At 41.8% G+C, this 25,355-nt stretch overlaps 1 protein-coding gene across 1 annotated transcript in view; it reads right to left on the bottom strand.

Moving 5' to 3' along the window:
* Positions 1-24,433, bottom strand: part of LOC118254735 (CLIP-associating protein 1-like) — a 30,622-nt gene extending 6,189 nt beyond the window's left edge. The window contains exons 1-2 of the mRNA XM_035560257.2: positions 23,977-24,433; positions 6,070-6,218 (exon numbers count right to left, since the gene is read on the bottom strand). Coding sequence (XP_035416150.1) covers positions 6,070-6,218; positions 23,977-24,156 — 329 coding nt within the window. The 5' untranslated portion in view covers positions 24,157-24,433. The remainder of the gene's footprint in view (positions 1-6,069; positions 6,219-23,976) is intronic.
* Positions 24,434-25,355: the final 922 nt, after the last annotated feature.

Raw genomic sequence — 25,355 nt, 5'->3', positions numbered from 1 at the left:
TTTTTCTGTGTCTGACAATTTATATTTTAGTTGAGAAGTGTTCTACGATACAGTATTAACAAACGCAGCCAACAAGTTTGCTTATGCCATTTTTATTGATTTTTATGAAAATGTGTTATTTTCTAATGAAATAGAGGAAAGGAAGGACTTCAGTCTTTGGAGGTCACTAGCAATTCAATGTGAACTCCATTTTTGGATCAGTAAGATAGTTTAACTTTGTCAGCACCTGAGTACAGATTTCAAGTAGGTTAATATTAAAAGACTTCCAGTTTTCCGATTTTAATTTTTTTTCTAACCAGGTTAAACTTAACTTTTCAGTCTTTGGAGTACCTCTGATAACTGAAGTCATCCAACTAATTATTTGAGTAGTGAAAAATGTGCTACATCTCAACGGTAAACATCATCAAGATACCCTGTGGAAAATTCCAGTTGAAAAAATAAATGGTGAGTCCCTGTTGTAGTTTTTTACTGCTAATAACAGTAATATTCTGGTCATTACCATAAGTCTGAGAGGTGACTTTTCTAGTAAGCTTGTAGTGCAATAGTTGAATGTGTTTGTCTTTGAGGGGCCTCTGAGCACATACAATGTAGTGTGGATTGTGTGTCTGAAAGGTACTTCAAATAAACTGTAAAGGTGAGCTTTATTACTCCAATAATTAAACAAAAAGGGTAAAGCAAACATTTATTAAATTGCATGATGGGCTGTTGTTTCTACTGTCAAAACACTAACTTAGTCAATGAATCTTCTAACACTTCTGTATTCAAACCTTTCCAGTTTTGAACTTGAAACTTGTGGAGCTGTGAATTTTGAAGAAATAACTCACATTCAAAAATCAACAACAAACCTTTAAGCTGATTGTAAAACAAGTCCTTACCTAAAGGTCAGACTGAATTCTGAAAGTGCAAGAGGAATGAGTACTGATAGCCATCTTCCTTCTGAGACCAAACAGTCCAGTGTGACCCCTCTGAAAACCCAGTACTGATCAGCCCTGTGATCTAGATGAAATTATGCAAGTACAGCTGATTAAGAGATTGTTGCCCCCAACGTTGGAAGTCCACATGAGAGAAGGAGATGGTCTCTGCTAGTGAAGTCTCAGAGCTATTGAAACAGTGAGCCCCATCCAACTATGAACACATGTATTTGAGTCTTCAAAGAGTATCTTTGCTGTTTGGTGAAGTGGCTATTAGGAATTTTAACCTAAAAGTCTGCAAGATGCAGCCTAGTGTTAGGCTGCCTCAGGCTTCACTTCTGCAAATCTTCCTCAAAGTGTTTGACATTGGTCTCCCTTGGCTGATAAAGATTCAAGCTACTGATTTCACTGTACACCTAAATTAAGTATTTAGGAGATGGTGCTGCACCTTTGTGAAACTATTAGTGTATTAGTGATTGTAACACTTTGCCCTATTACTTCACCTGAATAATAGATGGGTCATAACCAGGTTATATCATCTGATCTTTTCAGCTTTTTGTAATCATCAGGATTTTTTTTTGTTTCTTTTCTGTAATCATCAGGAAATTTCTCTTTCCAGGGTCAGTTTCACAAACATGCAATTTAATAGGGGCACGGTCGGATTGCTTGGCTTGTACTGTTACATGAAAGTGGTGGCTGAGAGTTTATGTATGTCTCAAGACCGTAAGAGCATGCACCATTGAGGGGACGGGGTTGGAAGGTCATAGCATTTGCATCTAGAACATTGTGTAGAAGAGCCCTGCTAAAAGTGAAATGGATGTTAGTTTTGTTCCTTTCCCTGGCGGTAAATACTCTGAAATCTCCCCAGTGCTTGCATAGTCTCTGCTCTTTTGTAAACAGCACAGGGCCCTAAAAGGCTGATCTAAACTTTAGGTGTGAACAGCTTTATGAGTAGCTTGCTTCTCAGTACTTTCAATTCACTAATAGGTGTCACTCTATTGCCTTGTCATTCACAGTTTGTTGTTGTGGCTATTGCAACAGCACTGCAGAAAGGCTGTAATTTACCTGCACTGGTCTCTATTCCTATCTGGTTCTTCTGTCATTCTGTAACTCGCTTGTTACAGTGAGTATAATGTTAAGTAAAAATATGGGATGTATTTCTTTCAATACTGTAGTCAGCTGAGGTATACGGGTACAAAATAACTGCTCTAGGCATGCACTGTCTCATATGCATACTTACTAAGGTAATACAAGCTGGAGTGAAGGCATAATTCCTCATTAGTACTGGTCTCTCAACACACAATTCTATTTAATTGCTCTTAACAGGCTTTTATGGGTTTCTAAATCTCTGCTATCTGCCAGGTCATATTCATGTTGTATGGTTGTTGGCACCTCTGTTGAATATTAGTCTCTTTTTCAGCGAGGATAACTTTCTTCCAAATTGCTTTTAATTCCTGCTGAAGGTTTCTCTCTGGCTTTCCATTTTTGAATTACGGTGATTCTTTTAATGGTTTGGTTTATATTCTGACATGAAATTACAGCTGCTTTTGTATGTCTTGGCACTGCTCCCCGCAGTTCCAATGGAGCTTTCCTATATATATATATATATATATATATATTCCTATATATATATATATATATATATATATATATATATATATATTCCTATATATATATATATATATATATATACACACATACCTATATATACATACCTATATATATACAGAATGACTTGTCTTTAATTGCCTGGGACAGTTGGTATTACAAATATGTTGCTATGCATAACCACTGACGAATATTCCTTTGTGCCGGGATTTGCTTTTGGCTGCATCATATTGGCTGGATTCTTTAAGTGGTCTATGGAAAGTGAATTTTCCTGTATGTAGTTTGAGACAAAAGCTAAGTAGCCTAAAAACAACTTTTAAAAATTTATAAAAATTGTGAATTCAAGGAAAAAAAATACTATTATTACTGGGGAAAAGCAGAATTGTTAGCTCTGGACAGCAGTACTGTGTACTTGCTGTCTGGTAGCCTAATCCATGTTCTAACGACATGCTGTAGCTGTCTGACTGAAAGCCCCTGGTTCCTTTCAGCTGTAAACAAACAAAAAAAAGTGATAACTGATTTATGCCATGCAAGAGGACATCAATACAGAGAAGATGGTTAATGGCTTTTAGGAGTGGGGAGAATCATGCAGGCATAAAATAGTTTAAAAAATAAAAATCTCTTTGCCTTCCCCAGACTACCAAGAAACAATCTGCTAAGGAGCAGCAGGGAGATTCAAGATGAAGATACGTGAGATTTTTGCAAGGGTGTCTACTTTACAGTATTTTGTTCATTTGCTTTCCTGCCATGAGAAAACAGTATTGGAGTGGAGAAAGGAGAAAAGATATATTGATGTAGTTTCATTTTTTAATCTGAGAACTGGGGTTATTCTTTAGCTAGATGAGCATTACCACAGCGTTAATTAGAGAATATTCAGTGTCTTAAATATAGTTTTGACCAGCTGCATATTGTAAGGTTTCTAGTATGTTTTTCTAAGCCAAAAGACATTAAAAACAAAAAGTGGAAGAAAAAGAAAGAAGACGGTCAATAGAATTTTGAAACTTTGCAATAAACCCAGGGTATATCTTGAAATATATTGATGATTTCATCCTTGCAGATGACTGTTCACATTGCAAATGCCACTGTAACAAGCTATTGCCATGTTCTAAAAGATGATAGGGATTGAATGGGTTTGGGAGTAGAGCAGTTCTCTTCCTGTAAGTGTTCATTTCACCAAGGTAGTGGTATCAGAGGGTCTGAAGTGGTAGGAAAGGAAAACATGAAGTCCTACTGCTGTTCTCTGTGATGTGTGATTTATGGGTAAGAGTGAATATTCTGTGTCTTGGTACTATATGAATAATCATGTTAAGTCCTTCAGGAGAATTACTGTTATTTTAAACATCCCTTTTTTCATCAAAAAATTTGATAGCTGTTTCATGCCACTTATTTTTGTAACTACTCCATGTTTTGCTGAAGCAGCTATAAAAGCAAGGCATACATTAGTAAATGCTTTTCACCCATAATTCTTTGTACATTTCATGGGTGTGTTTATCCAATGGCAAAAGAAGGGGTCCAATTTTGTTTTTAAATCATTCCTCTTGTGATAGCACAATCAAATTGCATATAGATGGGTCCAATCTCAAGTACTTCAAAAAGCAGAGGGGCTTTCAAAATAAGATGTGTAATGCTTGGCTTCCTATAGATGTTTTCCACAATATGGAATAAAAGTGAAAAAGAAATTCTGAAGTAAGAGGGCCCACATACACAGTTCTCTCTACTGTTTATGACTGCAGTATGGTGGTATATTGCACATTCACAGTCCTATACCCCTTTACATCATGAAGCAGCACCTTCTCTTCCTCCAAAAGTGGCTTCAGCCATCAACAATAATGTGCTATGCTGATATCTGGAGAACAAAATTTAGTGTAGCCATTAGGATATGTTTTCTTATGGGCAAATGGGCAACTAGTGAGAGGAAATTCTGTGGAAAAAGTTGCTGAGTGATGTAAGACACTGAAAAGAAGTAAATGAATGGTTGGTTATTTAAGGGGAGAGAAAGATGTTACAGGTCATTTCTGGGAGTGAGAAGCAAGGTCTTTTAGCTAATAAGCTGGAAAAAAATGGCAAGTTTTAATTTCCTGAACAATTAGAATGAATACAAATGTCTTCTGCTTTCTTTGGAAAACATTCCTAAACACATCATGTTACAAGAAGTATTAAGGATCAGCAATAACAGAAATGGGAAGTCTAATAATTAGCTAATTAAACTTAGACAATAGATACAACCCTCATAAATACGTTCACTGTCTTTGGCTAGCACTGAATAAATCAAACCTTTTGCAAAACATGTTTTGAATGAAGACTAATTCAATTCCATATAATGGTTTCTTATTTTCTTACAGTACTAAAACAAAGCAGCAAGACATTGATCTTGTAAGTTGAAAAGGAAAGCGTGAAATTCTGACACTGAAATTTTTGCAGAGAGCTGATGATTCTTGAGGGGAGCAGGTCTCCAGTTGGTACAAACAATCAGTGCTTTGTTATTCAGCTTTACTTTGCAGGTGTTTTTTACAGGAGCAGTAGGTTACCCCTAGGCAAGCTAGATGCCTAGTCAGATTGTTTCACAAAACGTAGAAATAGAGAAAATCTTTAGCTGTGTGTTGGGGCTATATGGGAGGGAAGCATCGCTTCTGACTGAATGGCTCACTTCCCTTTTCGTTCTCAAGCCCCATAGCAGGCCTTTGGCAACATCCTTAGTTGCTTGCCTGGAGGTTAATCACAGGTCTAAGTGTGTATCCTTAACTTACTTGAATGTGATTTAGCTCTGTACTTGCAGGACTTCCAGTGCTATCACTGCAAGTTGAATGAATGGAGGTGCACACAGCTTTCTGTGCCATACTGGGGCTACTGGCCCTGCTTGGCCATTTTGCTTCTCTTAAATTAATTGTGTTAGGACAGACTTTACTGGAGTGAGTTCCTGGGGCAGATTTTGTTTTTCACCTTTAAGCAGTAACGTAACTAGCATGCATCCAGGAAGGGCAGTGGCTGGGGAGGTTAGGAAGGAAAGAATCATCAAGGAAATAATTGTGTAGGAGTTGTTTGAGTGTGAGGAAGTTGAAACCAAGAGTCAGGCCTATTATAGGTTTGTGATGAATACATACATTCAGCTGTAAGTGGTGCATGCACAGAATACTAATGTGTGTGTTTGTTTGTTTGCAGGCTTTGTATTACTATTCTAATGTGCTATTCTAATGTGCTATTCTTGTTTTTCCCAAATGTATTAATCTCTGCTAGTGTGCCTGAACTGGAAAATTAAGTCTGAGCAACTCTGAATGCTTGGGAAAACTCAGGCTGCAAATCCAAACCCAGAATTCATAGTCTTCTCCAGTGTGTGTGGAAGAATTTTCTATGGATTTGATTGGAAAAGCAGCTGACTGCCCAGGAAATTTGGAGTTGGCATGGGACAGAGGGAAGGTGACCAGGGCTTCTAGATAATACCTTATCCTTGCACAGCTCAGGTACTCACAAGGCCTGTGTTCTCTAGTAATAGGGAAAAAAAAGAAAGGGGAGGCAAAATGTCTCAAGTTCCCAAACTATCTAGTACTCTTACCTGTCAGTGGGGTGGACAGCTTTGTCAGTGAGCATGCCTTTGTGAACAGACATATGGGAGGAAGGGAAGGAATTAGTCCATGGGAGTGAGTGGGAGACATTGCAACTAATGTTTATTTCTATGGCTCTGCCTTTCTTCAGACTCTCGGACTGGGGACAGATGAAATGGAGAAAGCTCTGTTAGTATATGGATTACCAGTGAAACAAAGGGCAGATTATTTTATATGCTCTTCTGAAAACAAAGTAGAATTAATGGCAACCTTTGGGTGTTTCTTCAGGAGACAATTATGCAGGCAAATTGTACTTGCTAAATAGCTTTTTAACACTTTATCTGATCATCAGGTTGACACTTAGCATATTCTTAATTAGAAGCTGCTGGAGTGCTTGAAGATAATTTTCAATCCTTGCAAAATGACAATGACTGTTAACAAGTTAATCATCATTTAATTTTTAAAATGATGGTCTAAACAGTGTCCTGTGAGGTCTTTGAGAGATCTGTCATGCAGTTGGAGTTGGAAATAAAGCCCTGCATAAACAGCAGTACAATACCCACAAATGGTGTAGCCAGACAAAAAGATACATTAAGAAACAGTGCCAGAAATGGAAACTATTGCATAGGAGACTCCCACCTGTATTTAAGCTTTGATTTTGTGGTCCGGTTGTGTTACGCCCTTGCAGAGCAGCTTCTTTTACAGAAGCTTTTTTGTAGCTTTTTTCTTTTTCATGTAGATGTGTTTCACATTCAGTGTATGAATTCTGGATGCCTTTGAGAAGTAAGAAGGCAGCGTTCACCTTAGTTTTGCTTAATGGCTGTCCTAGTTCTCAGGGTTGCATGTGAGAGAGAGAGCCTTGATACAGATGGATCAGCTGTTGTCCTGGTGGTTTTCCAGGTACTTTCTTGGTATACAGCTTTTCTATCTGGAATGGAGTAATTCTGATGCTTTTTTTCCACGTAATTTTTTCTGTTCCTGATGTGTTGTTTGTTTTTTTTTGTTTGTTTGTTTTGATTTTTTAATTCAGTGGTGATTAACTATTACAATTCACCTAATCATCTCTGGCTTCAGGTACTGGCAGGAAAGCCTTCCACCCACTGTGGAAGTGTTGTGTTGTGAGGTGTGCTGTGACACTCTGCTATGGAAAAGTCTTTGATATCAAAGAATTTTTACAAAGCAACACGAGAGATCTGTTATTTACATTGCTACTGGCAGGAATATCTGGAACAAAGAAACAAATGAGTTCTTGAGTGCTTCAGATCTGAAATAAGCTTGAGGTTTGCTGCTTCCAGCACTGATTGAAAACAAGGTGAGGTAGTAAGATTGATCTGATTCACAGAAGTGCAATCAGAAGTGCAATGTAATTATGAATTCTGGAATGCTCTTGATCTTCCTTTCCTCACTTCCCAGAAGGGCACTGTGGGCTGTGCTTCTCCTGTTAAATCTCATGCTGCAACCCGTATTTCATACATGACTGCTAGAATTTTGTCTATCACACTAGTAAAGGTGTTTTGTTTTGGTCTCCTGTTCCTTCCCCCTCCTCTCCTCCAGCCTATGGCACTTGGCCAGTGAGCCAGAATAAATAATTAACAACAAATAAATACTTGCTGCAGCCATTTCATGATCTGTTTGTTTGCACAGACTAGTCACTGAACAATAGCAAATAATTAAAAAAAAAAAAAAAAAGAGTATCTTCGGCTGTTTTGTACTCAATTTATGAGCAGCAGTGAAGGGACTACTTACCTACAAAAAGCAGTACAATGCCTAAATGAAAAGGGTAAGAAGCCCAATTTGAAGAGATGGGTTTAATCTTCCCAGCTGGTGGTTAACACTACATCCGGACAATTAGTTATTTGTAATATACAGCAAAACAACTTGTTTGCCACCTCCTTATTTTGACATTTACATTATTTTCAATACACTGAAAGCATGAGTGTTTGCTGCATATTTTGTTTTTAACCAGTTAAAGAATCTTACAGCTACTTTCTGCTATCATTTACTTCAGGGTTAGGTTAGTCCCTCTCAAAATCCCTAACTTGCCTGTTTTGTTTTCAGAAAATGGAAAGAAGTAACAAAACTTGCACGAATCTTTCATTTTCCTTGAGTGCACAGCTGTCTAACGGAGCACTGCTTTGCAGGGACTCTTGCAGCTTTTGAGTCCTCAGGAATGTGACACATTGTTATCGCAGTTGCCTAGGAATGCTTTAGTTGCAGGTTTATCTCATACTTCAGGCTCATGAACTCTTTCCCTGGAGACCACACTGCACTCTTGATTTGCATGGTGTCTCACTGCTAGCCAGCACCATTCAATTCCTGTCCTTTTGGGATCCTGTCTTAGAGACTGACCTTCTCCTCTCCCTTAGTAGCAGTTAAGTTGCTATTGAAAAAATGCCTGCTGTTCAGGAAGGCGCACAGTGGTGTCTGGCATGGGAAAACAGCACTGGAGTCTAGGAAGTTACAGTGATGCATACACACACATACTGACAGTCATCTCAGGAAAAGCAGAGGTGTTTATGTTCCTATCTTTGAAATGATAAAGAATACAGAAAAATTCCAAATGTGTACAGTATAGGACAGGTGCGGAGGAATGCAGTGACACACACAAAAACAGCACCTAAAACCCCAGCTTCCAAAGCACTTGCTGGGTTTATACTTCGCTAAGTGCCAACTCATAATTTGTTTCCAACAGACGTTTAGGCAGATGCCAGTGTGTAGTGGTTTATTATTTTATTTTTGTCTCTTTTCAATTTAGTTTTTTAAATGATTGATTTCTGAGATGAAGAAAATACTCTTTTTGGAAATACACTGCCAAACAGTCAAGGTTTCTTGCAGTTCTTAAACAGTAGTAGTGTAGACCTTAATTAAGACACTTGTAGGCTTTCTAGGATTGCTGTGGAACAACACTTCTAATCCAGTGTGCACTTTAATTGAGGACACGGGTAACGCTATGTTACATATTTGGAAACAGGTGCACACTATCTCTGTGTAGGGGAGTGACCCTCTGAAAGTCATGCTGATAGGAAAAACTCTTACATTCCTAAGCATCTCAGAAAAAGTGTACAAATTGCAATTTTTCACCCAGGAGAGTTTTTAAAATGGGCACAGAAAAAAAACGTTTATTTCCATCTTGCATTCATCAAGCTGTCATTCCAAACTAACCACACAGTCCTGCTTGAGAAAGTAGAACAAAATTTCTATGACAAGGTGATACTCTTGTGAGAAACACTCTGTAGCCAATAACTTAGGCTCAGGCGAGGATCTCAGTGAAGTAGTAATTTATTTGCGATTGCAATGGCAGGCGTCCCACAAGCAGGAGCACACCTACTAGTCACACAGTACTGTTTATATACTTTATTTATTTCTCAATGACCAGGACCCTCCCCTGTTTCCCCATTGACTGGGTAATCCAGGTTCACAACCTATCCGATGCTTCACAGACAATGCATGGCCTTCAGTTGCCGGCCTGTTAAATTTCAAATTTCTTTTGACTTTTTTTTACTGTTTGAAGTGGTAATGTTTCTTAACTTATCTGACTTGACACCGTGATTTTCACCTAATTGCTCTAAGGAGTCTGGTTGTCTGCATTTTACAAGGTCGCCTGGTAAATTTTCTTATCACTGCAAGCATACCTCAATACCCCATTCCTTACCTTTAAACAATGTAACTCTGCAAAAACAACATTTTTATTCCCACACTCTTAGTGGATGAGGGAAAGGCTGCAGATGTTGTCTAAATTTCTGTAATGTCTAAAATTCCAAACCATAAACTTTTTTTTTCAGATATTTATCTTCAACACTGACACAGACTATACCAAGAGCCAGAGGCTTATGTACTCAGTCATCTATTTTTTCAGTCCTCTGTCTCTGCAAGTTTTACAGCTAAATGGCACCTTGATGGTGGTGGCCAGTTTTGGGGGTGGGGAAGACTTTTAAACTGCAAAACCTTTCCCTGTTTTTAGAACTGGAGGGCTCCCAGCCTTTCTTTTAAACTGTTCTTCATATTATTACTAGGTCTTTGCTTCAGGTACTAAAAGGCGGCAGTATAGTTTGCATACAATTAGACATGGCTGTATCCTCACATGCTGATTTTTATGTTAATCCTCTGTTTTTGGTTTAACCACGTAGGTTTATGCTGATAATAAACTCTTTAGATAGGAAGGCTGTATCTAATGGTCAAATATCAACACTTCAGTACTTGGTAATGTTTGCTCTGACAGGTACGCAGAACGTACTATTCAAACAAAGCAGTTCTACTTTCTTATCGTGGGAATAAAAATGTTGTTTTTGCAGAGTTACATTGTTTAATGGTAAGGAATGGGGTATTGAGGTATGCTTGCAGTGATAAGAAAATTTACCAGGCGACCTTGTAAAATGCAGACAACCAGACTCCTTAGAGCAATTAGGTGAAAATCACGGTGTCAAGTCAGATAAGTTAAGAAACATTACCACTTCAAACAGTAAAAAAAAGTCAAAAGAAATTTGAAATTTAACAGGCCAGCAACTGAAGGCCATGCATTGTCTGTGAAGCATCGGATAGGTTGTGAACCTGGATTACCCAGTCAATGGGGAAACAGGGGAGGGTCCTGGTCATTGAGAAATAAATAAAGTATATAAACAGTACTGTGTGACTAGTAGGTGTGCTCCTGCTTGTGGGACGCCTGCCATTGCAATCGCAAATAAATTACTACTTCACTGAGATCCTCGCCTGAGCCTAAGTTATTGGCTACAGAGTGTTTCTCACATTATTATTGAAAATAAAACAATAAATTGTCAGCAATTCCCTTTTCCCTCTCAGGAAGTGCTTAATGGATGTGATTTGAAGTTTGCTTTTAATGTCATGACATTTTTGTGCTTGTTAAATAGAGAACTGTAAACAAAAAGCTTAAATATAATGTTGCTAAAAACATCTGGTAACAATTTTGATATTTAAAAAAAATGTTTATTATTTGAGAATTAAGCAAAAATTGAAATATTTTTCCAAAAACTTTTTTAAACTAAAAGCTTTTGAGAAGAAAGCATATAAATATTTTCATGCTACTTGATTTTTGTTATAAATTACTCTTAGTCAGAGATAATTTGAATTAAGTCAATCAATTTATTGAGTAAGAGTAATTTATAACAAATTTGGTGCCGTGACTCGGATAGAGGCAATTTGATTGGGAAGACTTGTCGAAGGGGGCACCCCGCCAATTTCGGCGGCTTTCACCGGGATTATTCCCATTCAAAACCTTTACCGACGAACCTTAAATTTGGGCAGCAAGCAAATAAAGCCGGCAAAACCCCTAGGTAATCTTTGTGCACGAAGGCCGAACAAAGACCCACGGGGTGGGTAAGTATAGGCCGGTGATCCGTTCGGTTGGGGTTGGTGATCCCGGAGTGCGCCTGTGTGAGACGTCCAATTGCGGACGAAGTGAGTGTGGACCCCTCAGTAGTGCGGTTCCCACATCCCACGAGGGACTGGGCCACCACCAGGGGGAAGCGGTTGTGTGTGTGTGTGAAGGTGCTCCAGAAGATGGGACAGAAGAAGAGTAAGCCTTCTGATCCCATGGGTGGGGGAATGCTTAGTGTTAGGTTGCCCCCTATTCCCCTGGAAAGCCCGCTGGGGTTAATGATTAAGAATTGGAGTGATTCCCCTTCTAGGCGGGGAAAGATTAAAGTAAAAATGATTCATTATTGTGTTGAAGTCTGGGGAGGTAAGCAAATTCGAGGTGACAACCTTTATTGGCCCATATTTGGATCATTTGAAGACTGGGTTTGCCAAGCCTTAAACGTTTATGTAAACACAAAGGAACCATTTTGTCAGGAGGAGAGCGAATATGCGAGCTTTTGGATTGGCTCAGGGAATCGAGTTAATCTGTATCCTTTAAAAGAAAAAGGAGGGGAGGAAAAACATAAGAAAAAGAATCGGTAATTGGAGGCCCCGACATCACCACCTCCTTATATTTTGCCCACAGCCCCTCCAGGGCCCTCTAGCTCACAGTCCTCAGGGGAATCGGACAGTGAGGCTGATCCAATTATCCAAGGACCAGTAACTAGAAGCCGAACGAGGAAACAAAAATCTGAGAGTGTGGGGGGGCTTTATCCATTGAGAGAAATATCTATGGGAGGCCCGCAACCTGAAATGGGATATGTGGCGGTCCCCATTAATTCCAGGGATGTCTGCGATTTTAAAAAAGAAATGGGGAATTTATTGGAAGACCCTCTTGGGGTGGCAGAACGAGTAGATCAATTCCTGGGGCCCAACGTGTATACTTGGGAAGAGGTGCAATCCATATTGGGGATTTTATTTACTTCGGAAGAGAGGGGAATGATTAGGAGAACGGGGATGCGAATCTGGGATCAACAGCACCAACAAGGTCCAGCTGCAGATCTTAAATGGCCACTGCGGAGACCTAATTGGAATAATCAGGACCCCGTACACCGCGGTCACATGCAAGATTTAAGAACTATTATTATACAAGGAATTAGGGAATCAGTCCCAAGAGGTCAAAACATTAACAAAGCTTTTAGCGAACAACAGAAAAAGGATGAAACTCTGACAGAATGGCTTGAGAGGCTGCGTAAAAGCCTGCAGCTATATTCAGGGGTGGACCCGGGGACTCCTGTAGGAGAGGCTCTGCTGAAAACTCAATTCGTAGCGAAATCCTGGATGGATATTAGGAGGAAATTAGAGAAGATAGAAGATTGGCAGGATCGGGGTTTGGATGAATTGTTAAGAGAAGCGCAAAAGGTGTTTGTTAGAAGGGAAGATGAGAAGGAGAGAAAGCAGGTGCGAATGATGGTGGCAGCGGTCAGGGAAGGACAGAAGAGAAGTGAGTATAAAAAGGGGTCTGGAGGAAGTCATCGGAGGCTGGGGGGAAAAGACAGACCGACTGACCGGAGACCGAGGGATATGACCTGTTTTTATTGTAATAAGAAAGGTCACATGAAAAGGGAATGCTGACAGAGGATGGAAGACGAAAGGATGTTTAAGGAAGATTAGGGGTGTCAGGGACTCTATTTGCTGGGGACCCAGAAAAAGACTGAGCCCTTGATAAAATTGAAAGTAGGTCCCCAGCGAGAGGAGGTGGAATTTCTTATAGATAAAGGCACTGAAAAATCTACGGTACAAGTTCTGCCTCGGGGTTGTAAAATATTGAAGGAGAACGTACAGGTAATTGAAGCAAAAGGGGAACCGTTTGGGGTCCCCGTTATAAAGGAGGTGCTGATCGAATCACATTCGAAACTGGAAATAGGGTCTTTACTTTTAGTACCTGAGGCAGATTATAATTTACTAGGTAGGGACTTGATAATAGAATTAGGTATAAGTCTGGAAGTAGCAGATAAGGAATTAAAGGTTAAATTGTGCCCTCTGAGAGTAGAGGATGAGCAAGATATAAATCCGGAAATTTGGTATACCCCAGAAAGTGTAGGGAGATTAAATATTACACCTTTCAAGGTAACTATAACCGACCCAGGTGTACCGACACGAATAAAACAATACCCCCTGTCTGAGGAAGGTAGACGAGGGTTAAAACCTGAGATCGAGAGATTGCTACAGCAGGGGTTGTTAGAACCCTGTATGTCTCCCTTTAATACCCCAATTTTGCCAGTGAAGAAAAAAGATGGTAAATATCGATTGGTTCACGATTTAAGAGAAATTAATAAGAGAACAGTAACTAGATTGCCGGTGGTAGCTAATCCCCATACCCTGTTAAGTCATTTACATCCAGATGATTGATGGTATAGTGTGATAGATTTGAAGGATGCGTTTTGGGCATGTCCCTTAGAAGAAACTAGCAGAGACTATTTCGCTTTCGAATGGGAAGATCCGGATACCCACCGAAAACAACAATTGCGGTGGACAGTACTTCCCCAGGGGTTTACCAAATCCCCCAATTTATTTGGACAACCATTAGAACGCATTCTGCAAGATTATGACAGGGTACCAGGAGTAACCTTAGTACAATACGTAGATGATTTACTATTAGCAGGTAAGGATGAAACTGTTGTTAGACAAGCGAGTATACGGTTGTTAAATTTCCTTAGCTTACAGGGATTAAAAGTTTCAAGATCAAAATTACAATTTGTGGAACAAGAGGTAAAGTATCTGGGTCATCAATTAAGTAAGGGAACTAAGAAGTTAGACCCAGATAGAATCAGTGGGATATTGGCTCTAACGTCCCCACGAACTAAGAGGCAGGTATGGCAATTACTGGGATTAATGGGTTATTGTAGACAATGGATAGAGGATTATAGTAGAAAGGTAAAATTTCTATATGAAAAATTAACCAGAGATGGGTTGCTGAAATGGACTAGAGAAGATGAGGAATGACTGGACAGGTTAAAGGAGGAACTAGCACAACCCCCGGTGTTAAACTTGCCAGATTTAAAGAGGCCGTTTTTTTTATTTGTGAACAGTGCAGACGGCACAGCATACGGAGTGCTGGCCCAGGAATGAGCAGGGAGCAAAAAACCTGTGGCCTATTTGTCTAAATTACTGGACCCAGTTAGCCGGGGCTGGCCAAGTTGTTTGCAGGTAGTGGTAGCTGCTGCCCTATTAGCGGAAGAGGCACAGAAGATCACCTTTGGGGGAGAAATCAAAGTAATATCTCCACACAATATACGTGGGGTATTGCAACAAAAGGCAGAGAAATGGATCACTGATGCCAGATTATTGAAGTATGAAGGAATTTTGATTTCCTTTCCAAAATTAACATTAGAAACTACCTCCTTACAGAACCCTGCTCAATTTCTTTATGGAGAACCAAATGAGTCCTTAGGGCATGATTGCCTCCGAAATATAGAAGAACAAACAAAATTGAGACCTGATCTAGAGGAGGTGGAACTACCCAATGGTGAACAAATATATGTGCATGGTTCCTCACGAATAATCGAAGGGAAACGAAAATCAGGGTATGCGTTAGTAAATGGGAAAACATTTGAGATAGTGGAATCTGGACTTTTGAGCCCGAGTTGGTCAGCTCAGGCTTGTGAACTATATGCCATATTGCGGGCCCTAAAATTATTGAAAAATAAAAGCGGTACAATATACACAGATTCAAAATACGCTTATGGAGTAGTACATACATTTGGTAAAATCTGGGAGGAGAAGGGGCTCATTAATTCACAAGGAAAAGGCTTAATACATCAGGAATTGGTTACCCAGGTTCTACAAGCCATTAGGGAGCCCAAAGAAATTGCCGTAGTACAGATAAAAGGGCATCAAAAGGGTCTCACCCCTCAGGTTAGGGGTAATAACCTGGCAGATCAGGTGGTGAAAAGGGCAGCACTAATGAGTATTAGAATTATAAAAATGAGGAAAGATTGCCCAGACTGTGAAAAAGACTTAAAAGAATTTCCATGTTATGATTGCTGGAAGGATTTTGGTTTTACTGCTATACAATGTAGCTGCCCGTTCTGGGAAGAGGAGGAAGGGAAGTATACGCACTGCTACTTGCACGGACCTATATATACATTGTTCTGCTTTACACTGCCAGAAAAGGATAAGATGACTCAAATGGGTATAAAAGAGACAGATGAGGGTAAATGGGTATTGCCCGACGGACGGGAGATGCTCCCTAAGTCTGCAGCTTTAAGAGTGCTACGGAGGTTTCATGAAAACACTCATTGGGGAACTCAGGCATTAGTAGATCAATTTGCTACTAAATATATGTGTGTTGGAATATACAATGTAGCGAAACGAGTTGTAAATGACTGCCTTCTCTGTAGAAGACTGAACGCCCCGCATATGAGAAAAAGGGTATTAGGAGGTCGGGAATTGGCACACCGACCTTTTGCCAGAATCCAACTAGATTTCACAGAACTCCCAAAAGTAGGAAGGTACAAATATTTATTGGTAATTGTAGACCATCTCACGCACTTTGTCGAAGCTTTCCCAACAGCGAGGGCAACAGCTCATACCGTGGTGAAAATATTATTAGAAAATATTATCCCGAGGTATGGGATTATAGAAACAATTGATTCTGACCGAGGTCCTCACTTTGTGTCGAAAGTGTCCTGAGAGACTATGAAAGCTCTGGGAACAAGTTGGGAATATCATACTCCGTGGCACCCTCAAAGCTCTGGGAAGGTAGAACGAATGAATGGTGAAATTAAAAGACAACTAACAAAGCTTGTGATGGAGACAAAAACCTCTTGGGTAAAATGTTTGCCACTTGCTTTGATGAATATATGGACGCAGCCCCGAGCCGATGTCGGAGTCTCACCTTTCGAAATGCTGTATGGTATGCCTTATGATTTAGAAATGCCATCCGATCATCCCCAAGTACAAGATATCCAATTGAAACCTTATTTAATACAGCTTATGAATCGACGAGGGGAGTTGCAGGCGAAAGGATTAGTGGCACATCATCCCCCGTTAGATATAGCACTTCATAGAATCCAACCTGGGGACAGGGTTCTAATTAAAACATGGAAGGAAACGTCCTTAACGCCACAATGGGAAGGCCCCTATGTTGTTTTACTTACTTACTACAGACACGGCTATCCGGACGGCTGAGAGGGGGTGGACGCATGCCAGTCATGTGAAAGGACCGATCCGGAAAAGCAAATGGAAAGCGGTTGCAGGCACTGATGACTTAAAGCTCATGTTGAAACGAACCCGATGAGTATAATTTGACTATCTATGTATTGTAAAAAGAGGGAATAGGGACCTTGATCGGAGAAAGGTTGTGGTTACAGGGAAAATCCCCTGAAGAACACTACTGCTGCCGAGAAGAACCTGCATCTTGTAGTTCGTTGCAACCGAACTGACAAGCAAGGCAGAGTGAAACGGTGGGGAATTATGCGGGTAGGTAAAGGACTCCGAAAGATGGGCCCTGGCCACTTTTTGCGATACATAGTAATGGGTATAATAGTCTACACTGTCTCTGGGTCTGCGCACCCTCATGAACCCTTTAAATGGAGCCTGATTAGATGGGAAGATCACCACGTTATTCAACAAATAACCACAACTGGAGGCCCTAGCTTCAAAGTCTCACTATGTATGTGATCTGGTGAAGTGGGGCCACGATTGGACAAGTATGTGTTTTAATCGATCGAGTTTTTATTTATGCCCACGCTGTAACCCCAGGAAAACATACTGTAATTACCCAAATCAATACTATTGTGCTTATTGGGGATGTGAGACTATTGCCACAGATTGGGAAACTGGTGGAGATCAATACCTAAGGGTAGGATATGGGCCGTTAGGATGTAAATGCCATAATGGGCGTACTATGCAACTAGGTAGAAGGAGTGGGCATCCTTTGCAAGTAGGAAGGACTAACCCAGGAAATTGTAGCTTTTTGTACATTAATGTAACTCAACCAGACAATCAAAGATGGGTTTTAGGACAACACTAGGGAATCAGATTTTATGAAACTGGGGCTGACAGGGGAGGTATATTTTATATAAAAAAGGAAAAGACTAAAAGTCCCCAACAGGCGGGACCTAATCAGGAGTTGTCAGGAAATGTTCTGGGGATACAGCCTACACAAGCTTTTAGAACATTAACACTTAATAACCCTGAACCACTGGAGACTGCTAGCAAATCTACGGATTCGGAGTACGAGGTGGGAAATGAAGGGATGACCGGAAATAACATATGGAAAATTATGAGTGCTAGTTATCAATTGTTGAACCAAACAAACCCAAACGTGCCCAGACCTTGCTGGTTATGCCTTGACATAAGGCCCCCATATTATGATGCTATTGGAGATCTGGGGGAGATCACCCGTTCGAACGAAGCTGACCCCCCACAATGCAATTGGGGAAGGGACGTAGGAATAACATTAACGCAGGTAACCGGGAATGGCAGGTGTGTAGGTACAGTCCCTAGTAAGAAGCTCCATCTATGTAGTATTATAGAAAATGTTACACAATTAGACAAAGGGGAATGGTTAATACGAGCGAATAATACTAGATGGGTCTGTTCGTCGATGGGTGTTACTCCTTGCTTATCACTTCAGCTTTTTAATATATCTAAAAATTTCTGTGTACAGGTAATAATTGTACCACGAATTCTGTACCATTCTGAGGAATATATATATACACAACACACGGTAATGGATTACCACTTAAAGAAGAGAGAACCAATCACGGCTGTAACCCTGGCTACATTGATAATTTTAGGAGGTACCGGGGTGGGTACTGGAGTTACCTCTTTGGTTAGACAAAGCCAGGAGTTTACCTCCCTACGTGTGGCTGTAGATGAGGATTTAACTCGGATTGAATGATCCATTACTGCCTTAGAAAAATCTGTAAGGTCATTATCGGAGGTTGTTTTACAAAATCGCAGAGGGATAGATCTGGTATTTTTACAACAAGGCGGACTGTGTGCAGCCTTAAAAGAAGAGTGTTGTGTATATGCAGACCACACTGGGGTAGTAAGAGATACAATGGCAAAACTTAGGGAAAGACTAGAAAAAAGAAAACGAGAAAATGAAGCCAGACAGAATTGGTACGAATCTTGGTTTAATTATTCACCTTGGCTTACAACCTTACTATCAACAATAGCAGGACCTCTACTGATGTTAGTGCTAGGGTTAACCTTTGGACCATGTATTTTTAATAAGGTAATCGCACTTGTAAAAAGCCGTTTAGAGTCAGCACATTTGATGCTTATTCGTGCTAAATATGAGCCTGTAAATACAGATGAGGACGCGGAAACTTTAATGCTTAGCCACCAGGCATACATAGAACTAATGAACAAAATAAGTAACTAAAAGAAAAAGGAGGGATTGTGACAGACAATAAGAATGTTTGTTCATTATTTTGCTACATTAAGGGAACAAAGGGAGTTGTTCAAACAGTGGCTAGAATGCTGAGACATCCCCTAGAGACAGGATATCTCAGATCCACGGCTAAGAGAACATTGTGTAAATAGTGGGTTGCTGAACCGATAACGTACTCCCCTGTCTTGAGGACTAATATAACCAAATAAGGAAGAGAGAGAAGGATGGCTGCCTTCATCCGTGCAACCACCAGAGGGACAGAGACGACCCCCTAGCAACAATTGACGCAGCCGCAAAGAAGAAAGCCACGGATCCCGGAAGAGCTTGATGATAAAAAGGGACAGCAAAAGGGGGAAGTTGTGCGCTGCTTGGAGGAGCACGAGTTCTCCCAGCCGCCCAGCGCTGTTTTGCTTGCTGATCGCTTACTCAATAAATTGATTGACTTAATTCAAATTATCTCTGACTAAGAGTAATTTATAACAATTTTTAAGTAATATTAACAATAGGAGTTCAGTCTGCCCTAATTATTACTACAGCCATTGATTTTTTTGGGGCGGGGGACAGAGGGACAAGCATACTCAGTGAAGAGAATATCCAAAACATATTGCAATTTCTTTCTAAAATGAACTTCTATCTAGTAATGATACAATTAAAAAAAACAGTTGATCCGAATTTGTGAGGTCCATTTGTAATTAGTAAGATAAAATTAGCTGATATCAATCACCTCGATTACACTGGGAGACTGCTGATGGTAATTTAAAAACAAAACAAAAAAAAATAAATACCCAACTGGACTAATCCTGGCTCTGTGTACAATAACTCTTCATTCCTGACTAGTTAGATGATCTTTGCTGGAGCATTATTTTTATGGAGAATTATGCATTCATCTCCCCAGGGACCCATGTCCCCATGTAAGTGTTAACACACGTTCCTCTCCAGAAGTTTTTGGGCATGTCCAGCTGAAGTCATGGTAATTAAGAGATAGAAAAGACCCTTTGGATCACCATGTCTTTCCCCCTGCCAATACAATTCTATTTTTTTTTTTCCAGAGATCTGTTTTCCAAACTTTTGTTTTGTGAAAATAGCACTCAACTGCTTACCTTCAGCCAGTGAGAGGCAGTTGTGTGCGTGGGTCTGCTTTTCTCAGCTTCAGCTTCCTTTCAGCTCGGGTGCACTTCCTTTCAGTGCAGGGTCTGCTTCTCTTAGCAGCCTGAGCTTCCTTTCAGCTCGGGTGTGCTTCCTTTCAGCTTACTGAGTTTGACCAAACCTATCCTCATGAGGCGATCAGTGTCCCTGTCCCTGCTCCATTAGCCTGTCCCTCCCTGTTCGTTCATTTTCTCTTCAAGCCCCTGCTCCATTAACCTGTCTCTGTTCATTCATTTTTTCTTCAAGCCCCCGTTCAGGTGCCATTTGTGGCATAATGACCACACGGACGCCAGGGTTTCTTTAAGGATCAATAACTTCAATAACTTTTATTGAGGACAGGCTTCCTTCTTACACCATTAGCTCTACAAGCGGTACTTTCCCACTAGCTACTCATTGGTTAACGACTTTGCCTGGCAACAGCAAACACTGAGCCACTTCCATGTCTTAACGGTTGGAGAACAAGCAGTTTGAGACAGCAAGGGTCTCGTGAATCACTCTTCTTTGTTCCTTCTAGCTTGTTTATGTTCCTCATGGCTTCATCGTCAGGAATCCGATGTTATTACCAACCACGGGGCTTGTCGACCCCCGTGGCAATACTCCCACATCCATGCTTGTTTAAGATGAAATAGGAATTTTAGATGCTGTGATATATGGAGTAATAATTCGTGTCAAGAAGATGTTAATAAAGAAGGGGGAAATGTGGGAGCGTGGCCATGGGGGTCGACAAGCCCCATGGCTGGTGACATCAGACTCTTGACGATGAGGCCATCAGGAATGTAAAGAGTTTTGAGGGAACAAAGAAGGGTGATTCAGGAGACGCCTTACCGCCTCACCATCTCGGGTTGCTTGTTCTCCCGCCGTTAAGGCATGGAGGTTGCTGGGGGTTTGCTGGTTGCCGGGCAAAGTTGTTTGACCAATGAAGAGTTAGTGGAAAAGTACTGCTGTGGGGCGAATGGTATAAGAAGGGAGCCTGTGCTCAATATGGGATGCAACATGATATGATAAAGTTCTGTCATCAATAAGGTAGTAGCAGTTACTGATCCTAAAAGAACCCTGGTGTCCGTGTGGTCGTTACGCCACAAATGGCACCTGAACAGGGACCTGAAGAAAACGAACAGGGACAGGCTAACAGAACAGGGACATTGATCGCCTAATGAAGATGGGTTCGACCAAACTCTGCAAACTGCTCTAAGAAGCTCGTATAGAAAGTCGCTGGAAATAGGCACACCGGAGGTGGAAAGGAGCTCAAGCTGAGAGAAGGGGACCTGTGCACACAACTGCCCCTCACTGGCCGAAGGTAAGCAGTTGCGCATTATGGGGAATCATACGTCCTTAGAAACGAAGACTGTCCTGGTAACCTTACAGCTTATTCAGACAGTTTATGATCCTGAAACATGGGACCAAATTGAGGTCAAGGTGTGGGACTCTGCTACTAAAAACAAGGTTGCGGTGGGATTGCCCAGCACCTGGTGAGCAGTCTCCGAGGCCTTAAAGAGCCGTGTGCGACCACAATCAGAAACATGTGGTTTGCCAGATAGTGAGGGAGCTGCAGGCTCGTCCACCGATCCTTCTGCTACACCATCAGCCCCCCCACCACTACCGCCATCGCAGGCCTTTGCTGTTACACCCCCTGGTGACCTGGACGTTCCTTTTGATCCAGGCCCTATAGGCCCTGAAAAGGAGCCAGATCTGTTTCCCTTCGATCCGGAAGGAATAGGATACATAAGGCCCGAAGGCCAAGTTGCTTAACAACTTAAAGCGAGACATATTGTTCCCACGACTAGCCCTGGAACTCTCCAGTGTTTGTAATCAAGAAAAGGAATGGAAAATAGAGACTGCTATATGATCTGAGAAAAATTAATGAAGTCATGGAAGATATGGGAGCACTTCAACCAGGATTACCATCTCTAACTATGCTCCCCCAGTCATGGACATTAATAGTAATAGACTTAAAGGATTGTTTGTTAAACACTTGCCAGAATTCGGAAAACTTTGCCATGTTTATGTTTCAATTGATACCTTTTCTGATTGTACATATGTATAGGCGTACTCGGGTTTCTTATGAATATGTAAAAGCAATGTTCTATATATTTAGAATGTTTGACAGTTGTGCGTGCGTGTTGGTAGAGCGTAGACTCCCTGTGCACCCAGCACTGTTTACTTGCCTTTTATAAATATTACTAAATTCAGATTGAGTTATATCTTCATTTATAACAATGCCAACCACAATTCTCCAGAATATTCCTAATTTTCATTTGGAAACATCAGGTGCCGACCAATACCATCATAGCCAGGGACACTGATCGCAAACAAACCATCCAAGACCTTATGCTGTTGCCATTAATACTGCATGTACAATATGCTTTGAAATGCAGTTTTGTATGTATAAAGAGCCACCACCAGGTGACATGCAGAAAAGGAGACTGTAATAATATAATAATTATAATTATTATTATACTTCATATAAATTTATAGACTTATAATTCTTATTATAACAACTATTATAATTGTTAATTTTAAGATTTTATAATAACCTTCACAAGCTTCAGTCAAAATGTGAGGTTATTGGACCTACTGTACATTCCTCCTTTGTTTGTACAGTCCTAACAGCTAACATCACTGTCATCTTGCATCAACAGTGAGCAAAATTACCTGCTTTACAAAGATAAAAAGAAATGACCACCACAACACCTTGAAATTTCCTTTTCAGTTCCTACTTTCATCAGTTTAGAAGTGCAGGAAAAAACTTTTATGTTGTCCTACTGAGATAAGTAACCAACCAGTTCCTCTTTACACTAAAGGGTGTTTTAACATAACTTGCCTAGCTTTCTCATTTATCAACTGCCAACAACTATGCTCAGATTAAGAATTCAAAAGCAAGTAAATCATTTTCATCCAACGCACATTACTCCCTCTAACTAACCTGACCTTTAGGAACAAATTTGCTTAAAAAAAAAAAAAAAAAAAAAGCAAGATACATGCAAATACAGCTGAGCCTGATCATTTCCAAGCCTCAAATTTAGAAGTGCTATGTGCAAACACTGCCAAGTACACGGCATTGTCAAATCTAAGGAATAAAGATAAGTATTTCACGAACACACTGCCTTTGCAAGGTGTTCCTATGCTTTCCTCCTGAGACTACAGAAATAGGGAAAAAAATACCATAACCTCAATGCACTAAGTCCAGAGGTCCTAAGGACAACCATCTTAAGAGATAAGACAGCAACTCAGGGACTCCGCGCAGCAGGAAGGGCGGCTCTCGCCAGCTGCCAGACCTGAGTTCAGCATTACAGATCAACACCGCCACCAGATGACGGGAGCACAGACCAGTGACAGTTACATACAGCAGAAAAAAAATAAATAAAAAAGAAAAAAAGTGCTAAGACGAACGCGATTGCCCTTAGTAATAAAGCTATATTGTCTATCGTTATCGGCTGACCAACAGCAGAAAAATTTACAAATATTACTCCCCCACATATCCACTGTAAATACTGTTTCCCTGTATGTCAGCGAAGAGCACACCAGGGAAAAAAAAAAAAAGCCAAACATGAGTCATCATTGGGTAGCTATAAAAATACTGTATAACTTCTCGTCTATGGAAAAGCCGCCTAAAGGCGATAGAAAAATTTGAAATTTACAACTGGAACCCAAAGAAGCAAATCAGACATTAAGTGGAGAAAAATACGAACACAGTGAAACAGCACTCTTTAGGGCCTGCAGGAAATACTGGCAATCCCTGGAAACATTAGACCAAGTGCAGAGAGCAGGGCATGGGAAGGGAATGGGAGTGGTGGGAGAGAAAAAAAAAAAAAAAAATTACTAGCTATGTTATTTCAGGCTAAGAAAATAGTTGGGGGGCGGGTCCCCCAAGGTGTTATACGCTGCAACGTTTAGACAACGATAAAAGGAATAGAAAACGAGAAGTATTAACTAAAGCCAGGCAAAATTTCCGAGTCTCTGGGGGAGGAAGGGCAGGAGCCTGGGCCAGAGGCCGGTCTGTACGTGTGCCGGTGCGTGGCGAAAGCGCACCCCGGGCCCCTCCCCGCCCCCGCACCTTGAAGTTGCTAGAGTTGACCCATGCCGCCAGCTCGTCGATCACTCTGTCGAGCCGCTGCGGGTCCTGCTCCACGTCCGGGGACGCCGCGGGGTCGCTCAGGTACTCTAGCAGCTCCTGCCCGACCTGCAGCCTGCGGCCCACGTCCTTCTGCTGCACCTGCTGACAGAAATGATCCATCCCGGGCGGATCCGCGCCGGCGAGACGGGTGGGACTCCAGCTCCTCAGCGCCGCGGGGCCCGGCCCAGCCCCCCCCGCGCCACGCCGCGGCGGGGCCGGCCCGCAGCTCGCATCCCCTCGGACCCCGGCAGCCTCGTCAGCCCCCGGTCCCCACCGCAGGGGAGCTCCGTGCCAACGGCCGTCCCCCTCTCCCCGCAGGCCAGGCCGAGCCGAGCCGAGCCGCGCAGAACCGCCCCCGCCGTCCCGGTCAAGTTGCGGGACGCAACACTGGGCGGAGCTCCTCCTAGCCCCGCCCCCTCAATAGATCCGCCCTCTCCCGCCCCGCCCACCGCCTCCACGCAGGTTGTGGCCCGCCGAAGGAGGCGCGTGCGCAGCCCGCCTGCCCCGCTGTCCTAGAGGCGCTGAGGGTAGGGGCCCGGGGCTCTGAGGGGGTTTTGGCGGCCGCAAGGGGAGCGTGGGGGACAGGGAGGATGCGCGGAGTCTGCCCGTGGGTTGACTGCCCTAAACTCTGTAGTGGCTGGAATTGCTGTTTCAGTATCAGTTTTAAATCACAGACTTACAGAATCATAAAGCTTGCAAAAGACCTCCAAGATTGCCTAGTCCAACCATCACCCTACCACCACCGTCACCCACTAAACCATGTCCCTAAGCACCACATCCAACCTTTCCTTGAACACCCCAAGAGGTGGTGATGCCACCACTTCCCTGGGCAACCTGTTCCAATGCCTGACTGCTCTGAGAAGAAATGTTTCCTGATTTCCAACATAAACCTCCCCTGGTGCAACTTGAGGCCATTCCCTCTAGCCCTATCGCTAGTTACCTGCGAGAAGAGGCAGACCCCCAGCTCCCCACACCTTCCTTTCAGGTAGTTGTAGAGAGCAATAAGGTCTCCCCTGAGCCTCCTCTTCTCCAGACTGAACAACCCCAGTTCCCTCAGCCGCTCCTCATAAGACTTGTGTTCCAGGCCCTTCACCAGTCTCAGCCCTTCTCTGGACTCCAGGGCCTCCATGTCCTTCTTGTCGCGAGGGGCCCGAAGCTGAACACAGTACTCAAGGAGCAGCCTCACCAGAGCAGAGTTCAGGGTTTAGATCCCACCAGTGTTGCTCTGCTTGGGCCCAGTCTTTTCCCTATGCCAGCATTTGTGCTTACAGGCAGGATTAATTAACAGGTTGAATTAATGAGCTGAGTGACCATCGGTG

The sequence above is a fragment of the Cygnus atratus genome, chromosome 2 (genome assembly GCF_013377495.2).
Source record: "Cygnus atratus isolate AKBS03 ecotype Queensland, Australia chromosome 2, CAtr_DNAZoo_HiC_assembly, whole genome shotgun sequence".
Lineage (NCBI taxonomy): Eukaryota > Metazoa > Chordata > Aves > Anseriformes > Anatidae > Cygnus > Cygnus atratus.
The sequence above is the reverse complement of the archived record's forward strand: the minus strand, read 5'-3'. Positions and strand labels throughout refer to the sequence as shown.